Source organism: Aethalodelphis obliquidens, unplaced genomic scaffold, assembly GCF_003676395.1.
Source record: "Aethalodelphis obliquidens isolate GAN/ISIS:26980383/991018 unplaced genomic scaffold, ASM367639v1 scaffold82, whole genome shotgun sequence".
NCBI lineage: Eukaryota > Metazoa > Chordata > Mammalia > Artiodactyla > Delphinidae > Aethalodelphis > Aethalodelphis obliquidens.
Genome location: NW_020838026.1, coordinates 2,222,520 through 2,239,624, shown reverse-complemented (window position 1 = coordinate 2,239,624; position 17,105 = coordinate 2,222,520). Strand labels below are relative to the sequence as shown.

Below are 17,105 nucleotides of genomic sequence, written 5' to 3'. Positions count from 1 at the left end.
TTTCCATAGTGGCTGCACCAATTTACATTCCCACCAACAGTGCAGGAGGGTTCTGTATGGGAGTGTTTTGAACAAAGGGCTGTGAGAAGTTGAAGATAAGAGAAATTGATTCTGACCAGGAAAGTTCATGTATTCAACATGCATGTACCAAGTCCCTACTGTGTGCTGGGCACTGTCCTAGGTGACAGGGATACAGAGGGGAAGTATGGAGTTCAGGTTTAATGAGAAGAGATAAACAACAACACTAAACAAATAAATGGGAACTTCAGAGAATGGACAGGGGCCATAAAATAACTAAAGCAGATACTGGGATGGGGCCGGGAGCTCTCTGAGATATTGTGGTCTGGAAGGACGCAGAGTAGGTGACAACTGAAATGAGAACTGAGTGACAAACAAGTATCCACGTGAAGATCTGGGGACAGAGCATTTCAGGCAGGGAACAGAAACTGCAAGGCCTGGGGGAAGGACCAGCTGGGCACCTTCCAGGGGTAGACAGCAGGTCCGGGGACTGGAGTTGAGTGAATTCTGGGCAAAGCAGTCACGCTAGGGTCAGAGTTTGTCAGGGGCCAGCTATGCAGAGTCTTCGAGACACAGTGTGAACTTTGAGTGTCATTCTAAGGGCAGTCAGCTGCCATGAGAGGTTTCTAAATAGGGGATGATATGATTAGATTTATGTTGTTGTGGTTTTTAATTAGTCCACCTGTGATGCAGAAAATGGAATGTAGAAAAAAGGAGGGAAGAGAATGTATCAAGGCAGCATGAGGGTTATTTTTGAAATAAAGCCAACAGGACTTAATAACTGGACGTAGAAATTGATAACTGGATGTAGAAATTGAAGGAAAGGGAGAAATGATGGGTGATTCCTATGTCTTTGTCCTGGACACTTAGGTAGATGATGGTGTCATTAACTAGGATGGGTCAATTAGGAGAAGGAGGTGAGGAATCTAGAACTCTTTTTGGGACATAGTAAGTGAACTTGGCTATTGAACAATTAAGGAGGCCACATTGCTATCCTTTGTTGAGCACACACTGTATACCCAGTATTATTCTAGGCTCTTAGGTGTATGACCTCATTGAATCCCCAGGGTAACCTGGGGAAGAAGGAGAAGGTGATGCTCTTTCATGTGCACAGATGAGTGTTATTCAGAGACACACATCTCTTGGAGATCTTATGGCTGAGGGAGGATGCTGGCAAGGAGGCCATGCGACCGTATGTCCCACAGAAAGTGGTCAGGTGCCCTCGTCCCCCCCGTACCAGGAGAGGAGAGCTCCCCTCCTGAGGGGTGCCAAGGAGCCAGTGGCCTCCTGTCAAGACTCACTGACATCCTGATGGGCCCACTTCTGTCTGCTGTGAGCTGATGAGGGAGAAAGAGAGTTATTGTCAAATTCCCAACTTGCCCTTTTTGATATGAAGTTCGCTTGTGATATTTTTTTAACTTAGGTAGCTAATGCATTTTGTTCTCCGGAGTGTGAGAGACCCAGTTTCCCGAGTAGCCTTTAATTAGTTTCTGGATGATGACATCTCCACCGAGAAGCAACCAGTGGCATTCCCCAGTCTCAGGGGGGAGATAAAAGAATCTAATAAAGACATTCGGTGTTTCTAGGTGATGTATTTGACAAGCTTTGTATTAACAAGAAGTCTTGTTGGAACTTTATTCTCTTTCCAACTGTGCTCCCTCCCTGGCCCCGGATCCCTGCCATTTCACAGGAGGATTCACAGAGCTAAGAAACTGTAGATTCAAACAGACCAGCTGCATCTCCACCCCTCGTTCTAGAGGGGAAGAGGCTTCATCTTGATCTGTTCACAGACCGTAACCTTTATGAGGGATTTAGTGGCAATAAGGCCTCGGAACAAAAACTCCACTTAAAACCAACTGACAAGTTCTTTTGCACAGCAGTGGGGCCACTTCCTGGGCCTCTGGATTCAAGGCCAGATAATGAGGTGTTCCTTCCACTAGCCTTAATTATTGCCAAAGATGATGGTCACAGGGAGAGTGGGTATAACTCACAGCTTCATTTCAATGTTGGCACCATTGCTACTTGGATGGAGAGAGGCAGAAACTCCCCTTCGGGCTGTCCACCTTCCTCTGAACTTAACCTTGAGGGTGCTTGAGGGAAAGAGAAAAGTCTGTGGAAGAATTTGGACCAAACGGTGGTCAAGGCGGGGTGGGGAGGCCACTGCGGCCACCTTCCCGCTGCAGTCAGCACAGTTCCCCGCTGCACACGTTTTATAGCTTGGGCTTGAGCGTATAACCGCCAGTGCTTCCAGGCAACTAGGAATTAAAGTGCTGATGATGCCATCGAGGCAGCTGAGAATGGAAGTGATCTTGGCACCATTGGCAGCCAGCACATTGACAGCCTGGAGATGCCGGCTTCTGCAGAGCTGAGCACAGGGCCCCCAGGAGGCAGGGCTCCATCCTTGCCGTGCCCCTTTGACCCTTTGCCTCCATCTGACCTGGATGGGGCAGCCTGGGAGAAGGGACTAATTGGAACCTGCTCTCCTGGGCAGCTCTTAAGGGCACGAGGAGAGTCTGAACAAAGAAAATCTTTTCCAGGAGTCTGGGAGATTATGGTGACGTGTACAGGCACATTTGCATATTGTTTACTCTCAGGATGGCAAAGTGTGAAGCTCATCCTTGGGTCTGGTGACAGCGCTATTGTGGAAAGACCGTTCTTCTCTCCACACAGTGGGTTTCTGAGCAGAGGGAAGGACATCCAAGGGGCAGAGGTACATCTTCCTGAATGGGGAGAAGAACGAGCCCTGTTAAAAACGCAGTGGCAGCACAGGAATGGAGGACTTAAAACTGCAGTATGTAAAGGGTCCCTCTAGCCAAGGCCCAGGCTGTCTGCGGGGCCCGGCAGTGTGTCTTGAGCCAGATGGGGGCTGGGTCTCCTTTCTCTGCAGATCTTCGACAGCTTGTGGAAAACGTGTGTCTGGAGGATGGGGTCTGGGATACGGCACGAGCGGCAGTCCCACTTGGGTAGCTGTCCTTAACGGGCCCCTCGAGTTTCGTGGGCATCAGCTGCATGCCTGCTTTGGAAAGTGAGAACCACTGAAAGATGCTGGATGCCAAGGCAGAAAAAGAATCCACTTGAAGAGGCTTTAAGGCAGGGCCTCCAAAGATGTGGCGAGGCTCTGGCTGCTGCGACCAGCAGGAGTAGACAACTCTTGGTGAAGAAAAATTAGAATCAGGAGAGACCAGAAGCACCTTGCCAGCCACTACCTCTGAGACCGTGGGGAGAAACCTTGTCCTAGGTGTCCTGTCCCGAAACCCTGGTCAACCCCTCTGGGTTGGCTTCTGTGGCAGGCAGTAATGCTCTTTGCCTGGAATCGATTGGACTCTGCGTTATCTCGATCATAATAGCATTCCTCTGCAGCGCGGTAAGCAGTTCACTAAGTGCTTTCGGTTATAGGACATATCTCATCTGATTCCAAAACCCTGTAGGCAGAGCTTAGGTCTGAGATCTGCCACTTCCTAGCTCACTGACTTAGGGCAGGTTAGGAACTGGTTACAGCCTCAGTGTTCTGGATTAAATAGGAAGAGAAACGGGCGGTATCTAGTACTTATTAGGTGTATGACAAATATTAATTCTCTTCCATGAGGAATAATAAAAAAGTAATCTTTTTCTGGGTTTCTCTTTTTAATTTTTTTTCAGTTTTCCTCATGAAGTCAGGTAGCTGAATCAGGTTCTTAATTGATTCCATATTTTTGTACTATCATTTTCATCTTTGAGGACCCGTTTGTGTACATTTTAGTCGATTGTTGTAGGGACACGTTATTAAAGCATCTGCAGTCTGCCTGACTTCCTGTATGAGGACCTTGGGTTCACTGCATTACCTCTCTGAGTTTCAGGGTCTTTACTATACAGTGGGGGGGGATGCCTGTGAGCTACCAAAAGGATTTAAAAGGAAGCAGCAAATGTTAAGCCCCTGGCAAAGTGCTCGGCGTACAAGGTGTCCATGGTCCTTCCCTCCCCGTCCCGCCTCTGCTCCCTTCCTGAACTGGTCGCCAAAGAGCTGGCCCCGATCGGGGGTGTGGAGGGTGAAGCCCGTCATGTACCTTCAGCCGCCATCACGCTAGAGCTGTACAGTAGCTCGCCCTGTCTGGATATCGTGATTAGCAATAATTACCGTACATCCCCCCATTAAACAATTGATGAAGAGAGCATTCCCGGCAATTTCTTGGATGTCGCCAAATATAACGGAGCTCCGATGGTGACAAGTAGGTTGCTGTGAAATTCAATTTACTCGAATATGCCCGAAAGCAGTGAAGTGTGGAGTGGGGCCTGCGTGGTGTTTACTTTCCTCTCCAACGTCTCTATCAGGAATGACGAAACTGGATCAGGGAGCAGAGCTCATAAAAATTTCCACATTTCAGCTGATCCTGAAAGGAACACATTCCGAACTTCAGAACCAGTGGTTTATGACTAATCCCAAATAAACCACTAGCGTTTCTCCCCGGGCTTCCTGATTCTCCCCCGTAAACATGAATGGTTTTAGTATGGAGAGAAAGAAAGAATGAGATGGAAGAAATGACAAAATGATTCTGGTAAAAGAACTAACAAGCCGCCCGAGGCTGTGTCATCAAGGAGCTCTCTGCATGGTCAGGCTCGCATTTGGGCTTCTGAATCTCTGGACTCTAACTTCCCTTCTGGAAAGCCCAGTGCTGGCGAGGGGGGAGGGTCCTATAGCAGACCTCCATCCCCCACTGCCTCCACGCAGTCACTTCAAGATGCTGTTTATCTCAGAACCACTAGCGCATCTGAAGAAGTGGTCAGCACCCACCTGCGGGGGCAGGCAAGCCCATCTCAGCCTCTAAACCAGAGCATCCTCCCGGCCCCGCACTGCACCTGACGTCCAAATTTAGCCTCATCCTGGCCTCTAGAAGTATACATTTTTAGTAACATTAATAAATCGCATTTGAATAGTACTTTATGTTTAAAACGTGATTTCTCACAGTTTCATCTGATCCACAGAACATGTGTTTTAAAAAGGCAAGATAGGTATTGATATAACTAAAATAATCAGAGTTAAAGGATTTACATGAGTTTATACAGCTAGTAATAGTCGGGTCTGGGCTTCACATACCTGGTCTTCTGATGCGACGCTTAGAATTCTTTCTCTTAAGAGATCCCACAGATCCCACAATACTGGTGTCCTATTATACAAATATTTGTATTGGGAAGAAGGAAGAAAGGAAAAGGGAAAGAAGAAAAGACAGACTGACTAGTCTTTTCAGTCAAAAAAAGCCAAAGAAACACTTCTCAGTGGACTCAGCAGTGGGTTTGATTGATCATTCCTCGGTCATGATACGGGGACAGCTGGGACCCCTGGTTACAGGAAGCAGCAGCTACAGCCCTGCCTCAAATGAAAGCTCCCCGGAAGCCGCGGCTCCCTGGTCCAGTGCACAGTGGGAGGACGATGAACAGGCGGAGGATGGGTAGGAAGTGCCCGTGACGGAAGAGGGAGGAAGATGAGATAGTCATGCAAATGCTGGATGGTCCAAAAATATATTGATGAAACCTCCCGCCCACTCTCCTGATAGAGAGCAATGCCGTGTAAGAACGACAGAGAGTGCCCCCTTTCCTAGATGCCCTGTGGGCAGACAGGTGGTCACGTGGAGGTGCAAAAGCAGGGTGCCCCACGTGGGAGGGTGAACCAGCAAGACTTCAGACCCAGAGAACCCCAGGCTGGGTGTGTGCACTCCACTGCACGAACTGTCTATGGAGAGAATACATTTGGGATCAGATATAATCTGTATTCGGGTCCCACCTTCAACACTTGTTATCTGGGTAACAGGAGCACATCACTAATAGCTCACAAAGCCTTAATTTCTTCATCTGTAAATTGGAATAGTAATAGTACCACCTCATAGGATTCTTGTGAGATTAAATTAAATAATGGGGTCAAAGTTCCTGTAAAATTTCTAACACACAACAGAAATTCTCAGTTCATATACGTATATAGTTGGTTTCTGTTTATTTTTATGTATGCATCCAGATTTCAACGTGCATTTATTGTTTTTCTAACCCATCTATCCCCTCATTAAAAGAAAACGCTCTGGAACTCTGCAATTTTCAGTTGCATGTCCTTGAACATATCCTTGACCTCTCTGAACAGATGTATCTTCATCTGTAAAATGTGGGAAAGGAAACAATTAGGGTGACCAATGGCTTGGAACTTTTCTGGTTTTAGCGCTGAAAGTCCTGTGTTCTAGGAGACTCCTTTAGTTCCTGGTAAACCAGGACAGTTGGTCTGCTTAGAAATAATATCTACTTGTGGGCTTCATGCAGGGGTAAGATAAAGTGAGGGCAATATGTGTAAAACAGCGGTTATACAGCAGGCATTTAATAAATAGTAACCATTGACATTATTATACATGCGGAGAGTCTTCGAGGGCTATTCAGAGATGTTGAGGAAATGCAGTCATTTTGAGGTACTTGCATTTCCATACAGCCTTGTCAAAACACTTTCATTCATTCATTCAAAAACTACGTGTTGAACACAAACTGTGTTCAGACATCGTGGTGTGCGCGGAACGCTTCAGTGAACAAGACAACCAGCTGGGCTAACGTTTTACTGGGGAGAGCAGACCATATGCAGCAGTCTGGTGTGGGGAGTTCTACTTCAGGAGAGATGGTCGAGGAAGGCTTCATGGAGGAGCTGAGTTTTCAAGAACAAGACAGACCTGGCCAAGTGAAGATCAGGGAGGAAGGAGACTTTGAAGAACCAAAGACTGGCCTGAGGTGTTTCAGGAGGAAAGGAGGCCAGTGGAGTGGACATTCATGCACCAGGTTAGGACCCAGGCCTCGATGTCTCTGTGGGGTCTGGACACCAGGAAAGTCGAGGGTATTTCAGACGGCTCCTTTAATTCTGTAAAGACAAAGGTGCCAAGGCCTTAGCTGTGGTGCAGCCCTTGCTGTGGAAACTGTCCCGAGCCCCCGTGGGCATCTCAGACCTTCACTGCAGAGAGGAGGTGGGTGGGGGAACATGCCACCAGCACCAGAGGCAGCACCTGGGATGCATAGATCTGCATGCGTCCTGCGGAGGAACCTGGTCCAAGCCGCTTCTGTGCATCCTCAGCTCCACGGGACTGTGAAGGGCTTAATAAAACATCTCAATTTGGATTTAATAGGATATCTACTGTGTGCTAAAAACAGCAAAATTGCTATATATTAATGACATAATTATTAGAATTTAACACCTGGGCAGTGGAGGCTACACGAAGAGTGAGGAAGTTCCCTAGAATGCTGTTTTAATAATTATGTCATTTAATTATTTACACATTTGAATTAAAATTCAATAAGAGCCAGATTAAACCTTAACATAATAAATTAAATGTGGAACTCTATCCAAAAAGCATGGCTCAGGGGGTCTCTGCCTTTTTCCAAACATAATCTAACCACTTCTTGATCTTTCTAGATTCAGACCTCAAAAGTCAGCAGAGACATCACATCCATCAATGTGGAAATAAGCTGATGGCCTTTTTTAAGGAATCTTGGACTCTTAGCAGATCTCAGACTCACCCCAGACCTTTGGCTGTGTGATCCCAGCTGCTAACAGAATAGTTCTGCCACCCTGCTGGCCCCTTGTCATCTCATCAGCTTGTCTAAAACAGAATCACACTAATGTTCTCCCCCAAAGACGTTATTCATATAACATAAGGGATCTGCCAGCTCAGCCATCCAGCTGCTGTTGAACAAAATGGCCTTCATTTGACTCCGTGTTCCTGAATCCCCCATCCAGGCACCATCAGGCACCCGCAGCTTGTCCTCGGCTTTGCTCTCAAACCCATCCTTTTCTTTCCACCCTTACAGAGCCCACAGTTTAACCCAGGCCTTGAACATCACTCTCCGAAATCCAGTGTCTGTCTACCCAGTCCCTCTGACACATTGTTACAAGCTTATTTTGCTTAAAGTATATTAATATATTTGTATATTCACTATATATTTATGTATAGTATTTCCTTTTTTAAACAATTTCAAATGCTTGCCATTGCCTATAGGATAGAGTTAAAACCCAGGAAGGACCTGGCCATTCAGGCTGGTCTGTAATCCGGCTCTAGTTTACCTCATTGACCTTGTATCCCATTCTTCCTCGAGTCGGTTAGAATTTATCAACCTTCCATTCTGTGTTGATGTGACATATGTGTCTGCCAAGCACACAATATACGAAAACTCACTTATTGCGTACTTCGCATCGCTTAGAGCCTCTATAAGTGCATTTCATAAACTTACCCCTAAATCCTCAGAGGGATCCGGTGAGATATGTGCAATTGGCTTCACGACCTGAGGACATGAGGCACAGAGAGGTGAGGTGACTGGGCCAAGGCTGCACAACTTGAATGTAGCAGAGCCGGGATCTGGACCACTGCTCTCCATCACCTCTGGCGCTGAGTAGACTTTGCATCCTCACACACATACTGGATTTCTGCCTTCCCAGCCGTGCCCATGCACTTCTGTCCCACTTGAAGCAGCTTCACTTGCTCTGCAGACATGACCGTTTCTCTTTTGTTGGTACTCGAACTAGACTCTGTAGCCCAGGAGAAGCCGTGCCGACACCCACACTCTTACTAATTCACAGAGTGCAATGTCTATACCAACCTTCTAGCATCCAGTCCCACATAACCCTGTGACGCGGTGGATCGTATATATGCACTGTTTCCCCAAACAGATTGTAAGTTCGTGGAGGGCCAAGAAAATGTGTGCATTGCTGCACGTCATGGACGTACCTAAGCCACAGTGTGTATATAGTAGGTGCTCACTCAGGACTTGAGTGACTTTTGGCCATGTCTCCTCCAGTAGCTATCCTTCCATTAATAATTATGCCTGGCCACCAAAAGTCTTACTACTAGTGTTTTTCTAACATCACCTGCTTTGCCCAAAATGCCTTTCCTCCTCAGAACTGATTCATTTTTGCTTGTCTTCTGGGGATTAGCTTAGGTGTCTCATATCCAAGGAGCCTTCCATGACATGCATCTCCAGGCTGGCTAATGTGTCTCTCCTCTGCATTTCCTCAACACCTTATCTGTTCTTCTGTGTCACAGTGCACAAAAGGGGTTTGCTTCTGCTCCTGTCTTTGCATCTCTAGACTGTGGAGTCCTTGAGGGTAAACACTGTGTCTTCTAGATGTCTTGCCCCTTAGGGCTAAGCACAACACTGGTATAAGGAAGTGCTCAGTGAGTATTGATGAATGAATGAATGAATGAATGTGTGAGTGAATCAATGAAAACAAAGCAATCCTAGTGTGTTTCCAACCACCTGCATGATGAGATGAGATAAGATGCAGGAGGTATCCATGGAAACAATATAAAAATGTAAGTAGCTCTGTCTCAGTGGGTCAGAATTTTCTTACGAACATGGATTAGCTGAGACCACAGTGCATCCTTGTCAATTCACTTTCATTTTAAACACCGACAACATGTTAGAAGTTGCCACCTGGAAGATGGTCCTTCTAACCTCCTAGCATCTTTGTGCCACTTTGGTTCTGGTGATTGGGACTGCACCTCTGGTCAAACCGTCTCAGCTCTGTGGCATGAATGGTCTGCCTTTCAAAGTCATCTCGAGGCAATTTGCCACCTTCAAGCTACACCCTGAGGCAGGATTGAAAGGCCAAGCATTTCTCCAACTGCGACTTCGTGAATTGGACATGTTCCAGTTGTTAGTGGAGGGAGACAATTCCAGATGATTCTTCCAAGCATGAGGTGTGATGGTCTCATTTTATATACTTACTGTGCCAACAGCTTGGCCCAGACTACCTTCTCTTCCACTTGGGGACTGTCCATTGTTCTCTAGTGTGTGATTAGCAGATTAGCTATCGTGTAAGAAGCCAGGAAAATGAACTCCCAGGAAGCCTTTCCAAAGCAAGAGTAATTCATTACCCTGCCTGATTTCCACTTAAAATGTACTTTGAGCACACTTCCAGCTACAAACCCTAAATCACCCTGTGTTCACAAAGTCCATCATTTTTTTAATTTTATTGCATGGCATTTTCGTGACATAATCCCTCGCAGAGCATCTCAGAGTGCTTTACAGATCAATAAATTACTTACCTGCAGGGTCAAAGCGATGTCTGCAAGGCCAGCACAGCCATTCTGCAGGCAGCCTGTCCTCTGGGAAACAGGCAAGGCTGTGTGAGTGCCAAGGGTGGGCAGGATCAGGGCCAGGCAAATGTATGGCTTGGGGGTGAGGTGGGGTTCAAGAAGTGCAAGTCCCAGTTAAAGCTCTGCGAATAAAATACGTCAAATTTAAATGATTCTGGAACTTAGAGAGCTTACAAATTTGGACCCTTTGGACAGTCAGCAAATCGAGTGTCCAGTCATTAACTCGTCAAGTATCTTTCTCTCCTGGAAGGTTCAATCTAGCTTTTAAAATGATACAGCCATGAATCACAATATAATGTCTCAGAAGTCCCGCGTCTTAGAGCCAGCAGTCACTTCCCAGCCCTGGCCACATCAACCGTCCATTGTGTCTGTCCTGCCAAATATCCCTGAGAATGCAGGTATGTATGTGTGCAAGGGCATACACGCACTCGCACACACAGACATCACACCACAGTTGCCTCTCTACCTGAAGCTCCACGCGGATTTAAGACTAAAAATGATTAATTGGTGCTTGCTTTATGCAAGGGACCGTGTTGGAGACAGCAGAAAATAAAAAGATGAGCAAGGCTCTTGTCCAATATCTTATACTATGATAATTTATAGCCAAGGAGAAAGATGAGAGAAGGTAACATAAGCCAGTTTATTTTAATGCCGTGGAGGAGGCTACAGTCTCCAAGCAGGAGAGGCCACATCCCCTTGGACGTCGCCTGGAAGACCTCGTGGAAGGGGTGGCAGCTCAACCTTGAATGAGGTTGAATGATTCCAGTAGGTCTAGACAGTTGGAGAAAGAGGCGAAGGGACCAAAACCAGTAGCAAGGGCTTGGGGCTCAGAAACCGAAGTCCAGTGCATTCTTGCTAATGAGCGTTCCTGGTTGGGCACAGTGTGGAAACAGATGGGAAGTCAATTTTCAGAAGAAGGAGGGAAAGGAGCAAAGGCTGAGAGCAGCTATCTGCACGACACGCTCCTTTCTGGAGGAAAAAATCCAACACCATCAGGAGTGAGTGGTGAATGGATCCAGGAGAGGAAAGACCAGCACAGAAAGTTCCAACCAGTCTGATTTTCCTGTGAGGGTTGCCCCATGACCTTGGTCCCATCCAGGGAATAAGGGTGATGGTCAGCTCGCCTGGGGTCTCCTGCAGGCCAGATGGCACTGTGTCCTGGGGATAACGGGTCCTGGAATAGCTCACGGGGGTGGCTCAGAAGCATGCTGATTCAAGGAGGCAACCTGACCTGAAGATGCCTAATAGAACCCGACAGAGGGGCCCCTTAACCTGTAAAGAGCTAATGTGCCAAAACCAGTGTGAGTAGAACTGAAATGACTTGTGTTAACGGCCCGGTTCTGAGGTTGTCGCAGACATGTAGCCAGGTGGGGAGGTGGCTCCCGTGAACAACCATTATAATTCCATCCTATAAATATGTGTTGCATCTTACACTATGGATATAAATGTAAGTAAGACCTGGCTCAAGCCATCAAAAAAGCTCATGGTCTAGGGGGTGAGGGATGCTACGCAAATAACTACAGCACAGTGGGATAAGGGCCAAGAATTGGAGTTGGGGGGGCTCCCAGTAAAAGACACCCTTACTTTATAAACCCATTGGCAGACAGGACAAATGAGTAGTCGTTTCATGGTCAAGTATCACATTCGCTAGTGGTAGAGATGCTACTGGAGAATTGGGCTTAGATGTGCAGCAACAATGAGCTTCCACCTCTGAGCCCCAGAATGAGACAGGTGCACACCGCTGGCTGTGCTCATCCCCGTGGGATGCTGTCCTGTAAAACAGAAATGAGAAAGTGCACGACGTAATGTAACTTCCTAAGGAAACCCTGGCTCCAAAACGAAAGACTAAACAAAGTTGGGGGATTCTGTCCCCAGATCTACAGTTGGGATGAACCTCTTCATCCTTTGGGGGGATTAATCTAAGACACAGAGAGAGAAAGAGGCCAGGTCTGTCACGTCTGATTGACTCCCCCTCAGGTGCGTGTAACATATCTGGGTGCAGGATCTTTGAGTTGTGCAGGAGGCCAGAGGGAGTAGGGGTAGGGAAAGCTGCGACAAAGTGGCATATGATTGGGTCTAAAAGGATGACTGGGAGTTTCCCAGGAAGGACAGAAGGAAGAATATAGATCCCAAATGCAGGCTGACCAGGAAGGACATTATGAGTTGGGGATGACAACAGGGTAAGTAGAGGTGGAATCGCCAGGAATGTCAGTGGAAACAGAGGTTCGGCCTTGATTCCGAAGGGCCTGGTTTGCTTGGATGAGGGTCTTGGGTGTTTTCAGGTGGGCAGTAGGAATGGTTGGAGGTGTTTAGGCGGAGACGTGATATGATCAGAAGTGCATCACATAAAGACAGCCGTGACACGGTGTGGAGCCGGAGTGGGCGGAGCGTGTGGGTGAGAGTGGAGACCGGAAGAGGGTGGAGGCTAGACCAGTTCCTGTGGGGCTGCAGTGGAACCATCCCTTTCAGACCCTCTGAAATTGCGTGTACGTAGGAGGAAATAGAAGCTGAAGTCGAGGTGAGACGTTTCTTTCACGTGTAAGGTGATTCCTCTGATTCCTCCTCGACTCTGTAGCCCCAATATTGCCATCCCTGGCTTATTCCGCCAACTACCACTTGAAGACGACAAAGAAATGTTTAAGCAGGATTTTAACTTTCCTTCTACCTGTATTGTCTCCACAGTATCTCCCAAAATTGTAGAGATTTCTTCTGATATCTCCATCAACGAAGGCAACAATGTCAGCCTCACCTGCATAGCAACGGGTCGACCAGAGCCGACGGTTACTTGGAGACACATCTCCCCCAAAGGTGAGAGAAGCAGTTTGGTGTATCGTGTCGTGAGAGGAAGTGGGGGAATCGTTGGCCTTGGCAGGACGTTATGGCGCCGGTGACTTGGTGTCGAGGGTTCCCCCTTCTTGGTGGCCTGATAACAAGTTGCTCATGGCTCCACAGAGAATATCGGTGTTCTCAGTGCAAGACAGGCATCTCTTCTGAGATCTCAGAAATCGCACTGGAGGATGTCTCCAGTCCCTGGGAAATTAATCCCAGTTGTTTCTGGGTGAAGTGGTGGTAAGCTGTTCTGGGCCACTTTCCTGGTCACGTTTGGCAATGGAGGAGTCTGCTCGGTGTTGGTGGCATTGTTCAGCTGGCTGTTTTGTAAGAGAGAGAAGACACAAACACAGAGTGATGGATGAGGGTTTGGGATGGCCATATGCCTACAAGGAAAAGTTCCACGTCGGTGCTGCTTCAAAGTGCCAAATATCTGGTCGCTAGGCCATTAGTCCTTTTGTGGTTTTCTTGTTGCTTTACTCTGATTAATCCTAATAACAAGTACAACTTAATGTGTGACTGAATTGCAAAATTCACTTTGTCTAAACGTCTAGATGTTTCGCAGGCCGGGCTAAGCGTTGTTTTGTGCTTTCACGGATTGAACATTAAACTTTTAGAATTTAAGGCAACATGCCATTTATTATTAAGCTGGCTTTTATGCGAGGTGCATTACATTATTTCATTAGTTCTAAAATGTCTATTGGGTATTTATATAGCAATAAACCACAACAGACAAGTCCCTGCTCTCATGAGCTCACATTCTCATGAGATGAGTAACCAAAATAATAATGTTAATAGTATGTGGTGATAAGGATGAGAAAATAGAGCAGGATACATTGACAGAAGGACAAGAGGTTTGGTCAGGAAAGGCCTTCGACAAGGGGACATTTGAGCAGAGACCTGAAAAAGATCCTTAATTTCACTGCTTATATCTGGCTAACGTGGAATATATTTATGTATGTATGTATATATATGTGTGTGTGTGTGTGTGCATGCCTGCATGTATGTATGAAGGTAAGCGCATTGCTGAGTCACGCAGGTTTAAGGAGGCTAAAGAAGAGATACACATGCTATAAAATAGATGAACAACAAGGACCTACTGTATAGCACAGGGAGCTGTATTCAATATCTTGTAATAAACTATAATGGAAAAGAATCCAAAAAAGAATATATATATATATATAAAACTGAGTCACTTTGTCGTACACCCGAAGCTAACACAATATTTTAAATCAACTAGATTTCAATAAAAATAAAGATGCTAAAGTCGCCACCAGCGTGGTTTGCTGGGTGTTTCAGGCTGAGTCCCCCTAAAGCAGACCCTGAGAAGGTGACTGGCAAACAAGAAGTTTATTGGAGGTGCCCTTGGGATCAAGCCTGTGGAAGGGGAGGGAGGGAGGGGGGGTCAGGCCGAGGGAGAGGTTGAGTTGCCATGATGACCAGGGAAGCATCTCTACTAGCCATGTGGGGCGTTCTGAAGATAGGATGAATTGTCCTCTCTTGAGGTTATGGGGGTGACCTTTTATGCCAGCACAGCGGTCGAGGTCAGGGAATTCGGGCTGTCCCCAGAAGAGCTGTGACCTGGGCCAGGCATCTCTCTTCGTATGAGACAGTCCCCATGAGGGGCTGCAGCCGAGGGCTGTCCGTCCACCCCCGGGGGCAGGCATCCTTCGTTCCTGAAGAAGGCTGTGCATCACAGGTCTACGACACCTGGACATTAAAAAAAAATCAGTTGAAGACTACGCATGGGCCCCAGAAACCAAGTTCCCTCTCTCAGGGTGACAGTTAGCCCTATGGAGGTTTTCAGAAAAGGGATGAGGTTTTCATTGTGTTTGGCCTGAAACGCTGGGAGCTGTCCCTAGCCACCGCTCCTGACACTACCACCATGAGCAAAGGAATCAGAGAGATGCTGGAATTTCTGCCAATCTCTCGACTGGAAACGACCTTACATGTGGACTGGCCCACAGTCTGGGAGGAGGCTTCACTGTGCATGAAGTTGTTAGTGTTGGAACTTGGCCCTGGGGCACATCCCAGGGTGGGGCACCCAGATGGACAGACTTTCTGGTCCATGGTGCACGCTGTTCATCACTGCTTAAGGCCAGGACCTCAGTGCCGCTGGACTCCAGGGCCGTCGGTGCCTTTAGCATATGCAAACATTCATCATCCCAGGTACATGGACTTTCCTTCTGTCAGGTGGCACCGCCGCCTCCATCCTGCAAGTCCCCTCTGTCTCCTGCTTGATGTCTTTTCTCATCCCTCCTCTGGACTTGCAGCTCTTCGTTCTTTTCTGGGTGCCTCGCCTTTCCTTTTCCTCTCCTCTCCTCTCCTCTCCTCTCCTTTCCTCTTTTCCCCCTCCCCTCTCCTTTTTTTTCTTCTTTCCCTTCTCCTCTGTACAGCTCCTCTTTTTGTCTTGTCCTTTCATGCTTTCTGTTTTTGTTCTCCGCCTTCCTATCTCTCACAGCCTCCTACACAGCCTCCTTCTGTTTCATCCCACATTGTCGTTTCTTTCTTCTCTCTCTTCTCCTCACAAGCACTTTTGTATTCCCTCTGCACTGGCACCCTCTCCGTTCCTCTTGCTGAGGTTCTCACCACTGTGCCCTCGCATCCTTCCCTCCCTCCTGGCCATCCAGCCGCCTCATTTCCCCAGGGGACTCGACCTGATGCTTCCGTTTTACGGGGGTTTTAGCTGCTATGGAAACAGAAGATGGATCAAGGGGAGAGGAGAAGGATAATCAGAATCTACCTGTGGATCAGAGTAATTTAGACGAGCAGCTTTTCCCAGATCTGTGGTCTGGATTAGCTAACGCAGATTCAAACTGACGCGACATGCCACACGGTAACTGATCGCCCCGGGGCTCACGGGGTGCCGCTTCCTTGGTGACTGATTATTTGGAGGTCAGAGCTGTCATCGGGCTGCTGCCCAGCCCGAACTGGAGCAGGAGACCCTTAGCAGCCAGGCCTTCATCTTGCCCCACTAAATATCTCCAAAAGCCTGCTTATTTTAAATAACTTAGGGACAAGATGTGGGTTCCTTGGAGAAAAAGATACACTACACCTGAGCAAAGCCTCCAAAGGCAGAGAGCTGCTCTCACCCTTGCTCCCACTCTCTGTGGGCAGATCCCATTTCAATCAAGGTCATTCTTATGCTTACACCCATCAAACCCCTGATGGGGGGCTGACCCTGGCCAAGCACTTTGGGCAGCCCTGATGGCTTCACTGCATGTTCTCTCCAGACGGGTCTGTTTGTTCTGTGCATTTCTGAAAACTCCTAGTTTCCTCTATCACAACTTATATGGGGCTGCAGTAAGCTGATATAAATCTCTTCCTTTTTAAAAAAAAATTATCGAGGTAACATTGGTTTATAACACATCGGGTTGGCCGAAAATTTGTTCAGGTTTTCCATAAGATGTTACAGGAAAACCCGAACGAACTTTCTGGCCAACCCAATACAAGTTCCGTGTATTATATTTTGACTTCTGTATGCACTACAGCGAGCCTACCACCAAAAGGCTAGTTTTCCATCCATCACCATAGAGTTGACCCCCTGCACCCATTTCACTACCTCCCCTGACCCCACTTCCCCTCTGGTAACCATTACTCTGTTCTCTATATCTGTGTGTTTGTTTTGTTTTGTTTTCATATATTCCCCATATAAATGAGCTCATATGGTATTTGTCTTTCTCTGTCTGGCTTATTTCACTTAGCATAAGGTCCCAGCCTTGACTCCTTTTATGTGGGAAAGTAATAAAGCAATGTTAACCACCATTGTATCAGTAGTGGCTCACCCATCCAGATATACAGAAACTGGGAGTGATCTTATGGCGGGAGAGGTGTTGGGGGGTCTTTCTCAGAAGGTGCCTACCTGGCACTTGACATCAGGTGGAGAAAATGTCAGTGGTACTTATCCAAGATAGAGAGGGAGGTAAGACCTCCCAAGCTACCTCTTGGCATTGCTGTTGATCATGAGAAGTAGTATCTCACCTGTTATTACTGGTTATGTGTCTTTTTAGCTCCCTTCATGAACTTATAGCTCCCAGGAGTTCAAGGAGAAGCTGTACTAGCTTTGTAGAGACACCTGCCCTCATGGTGCATACCTGTTTTGAAGGGTACAGGTGTTGCTTGTACCTGCACAGGCCTTGGTCTTTCCAAGAGGAAGAGCCCACGTCACTTCCT

The 17,105-nt window shown here is 47.2% G+C and overlaps 1 protein-coding gene across 4 annotated transcripts in view; it reads left to right on the top strand.

Moving 5' to 3' along the window:
* LOC113612776 (neurotrimin) overlaps positions 1–17,105 on the top strand; it is a 933,717-nt gene that overhangs the window by 801,748 nt on the left and 114,864 nt on the right. For all 4 annotated transcript variants that reach the window (XM_027092913.1, XM_027092912.1, XM_027092914.1 and 1 more), the window contains exon 4: positions 12,786–12,911. In XM_027092913.1, the coding sequence (XP_026948714.1) occupies positions 12,786–12,911 (126 nt within the window). The remainder of the gene's footprint in view (positions 1–12,785; positions 12,912–17,105) is intronic.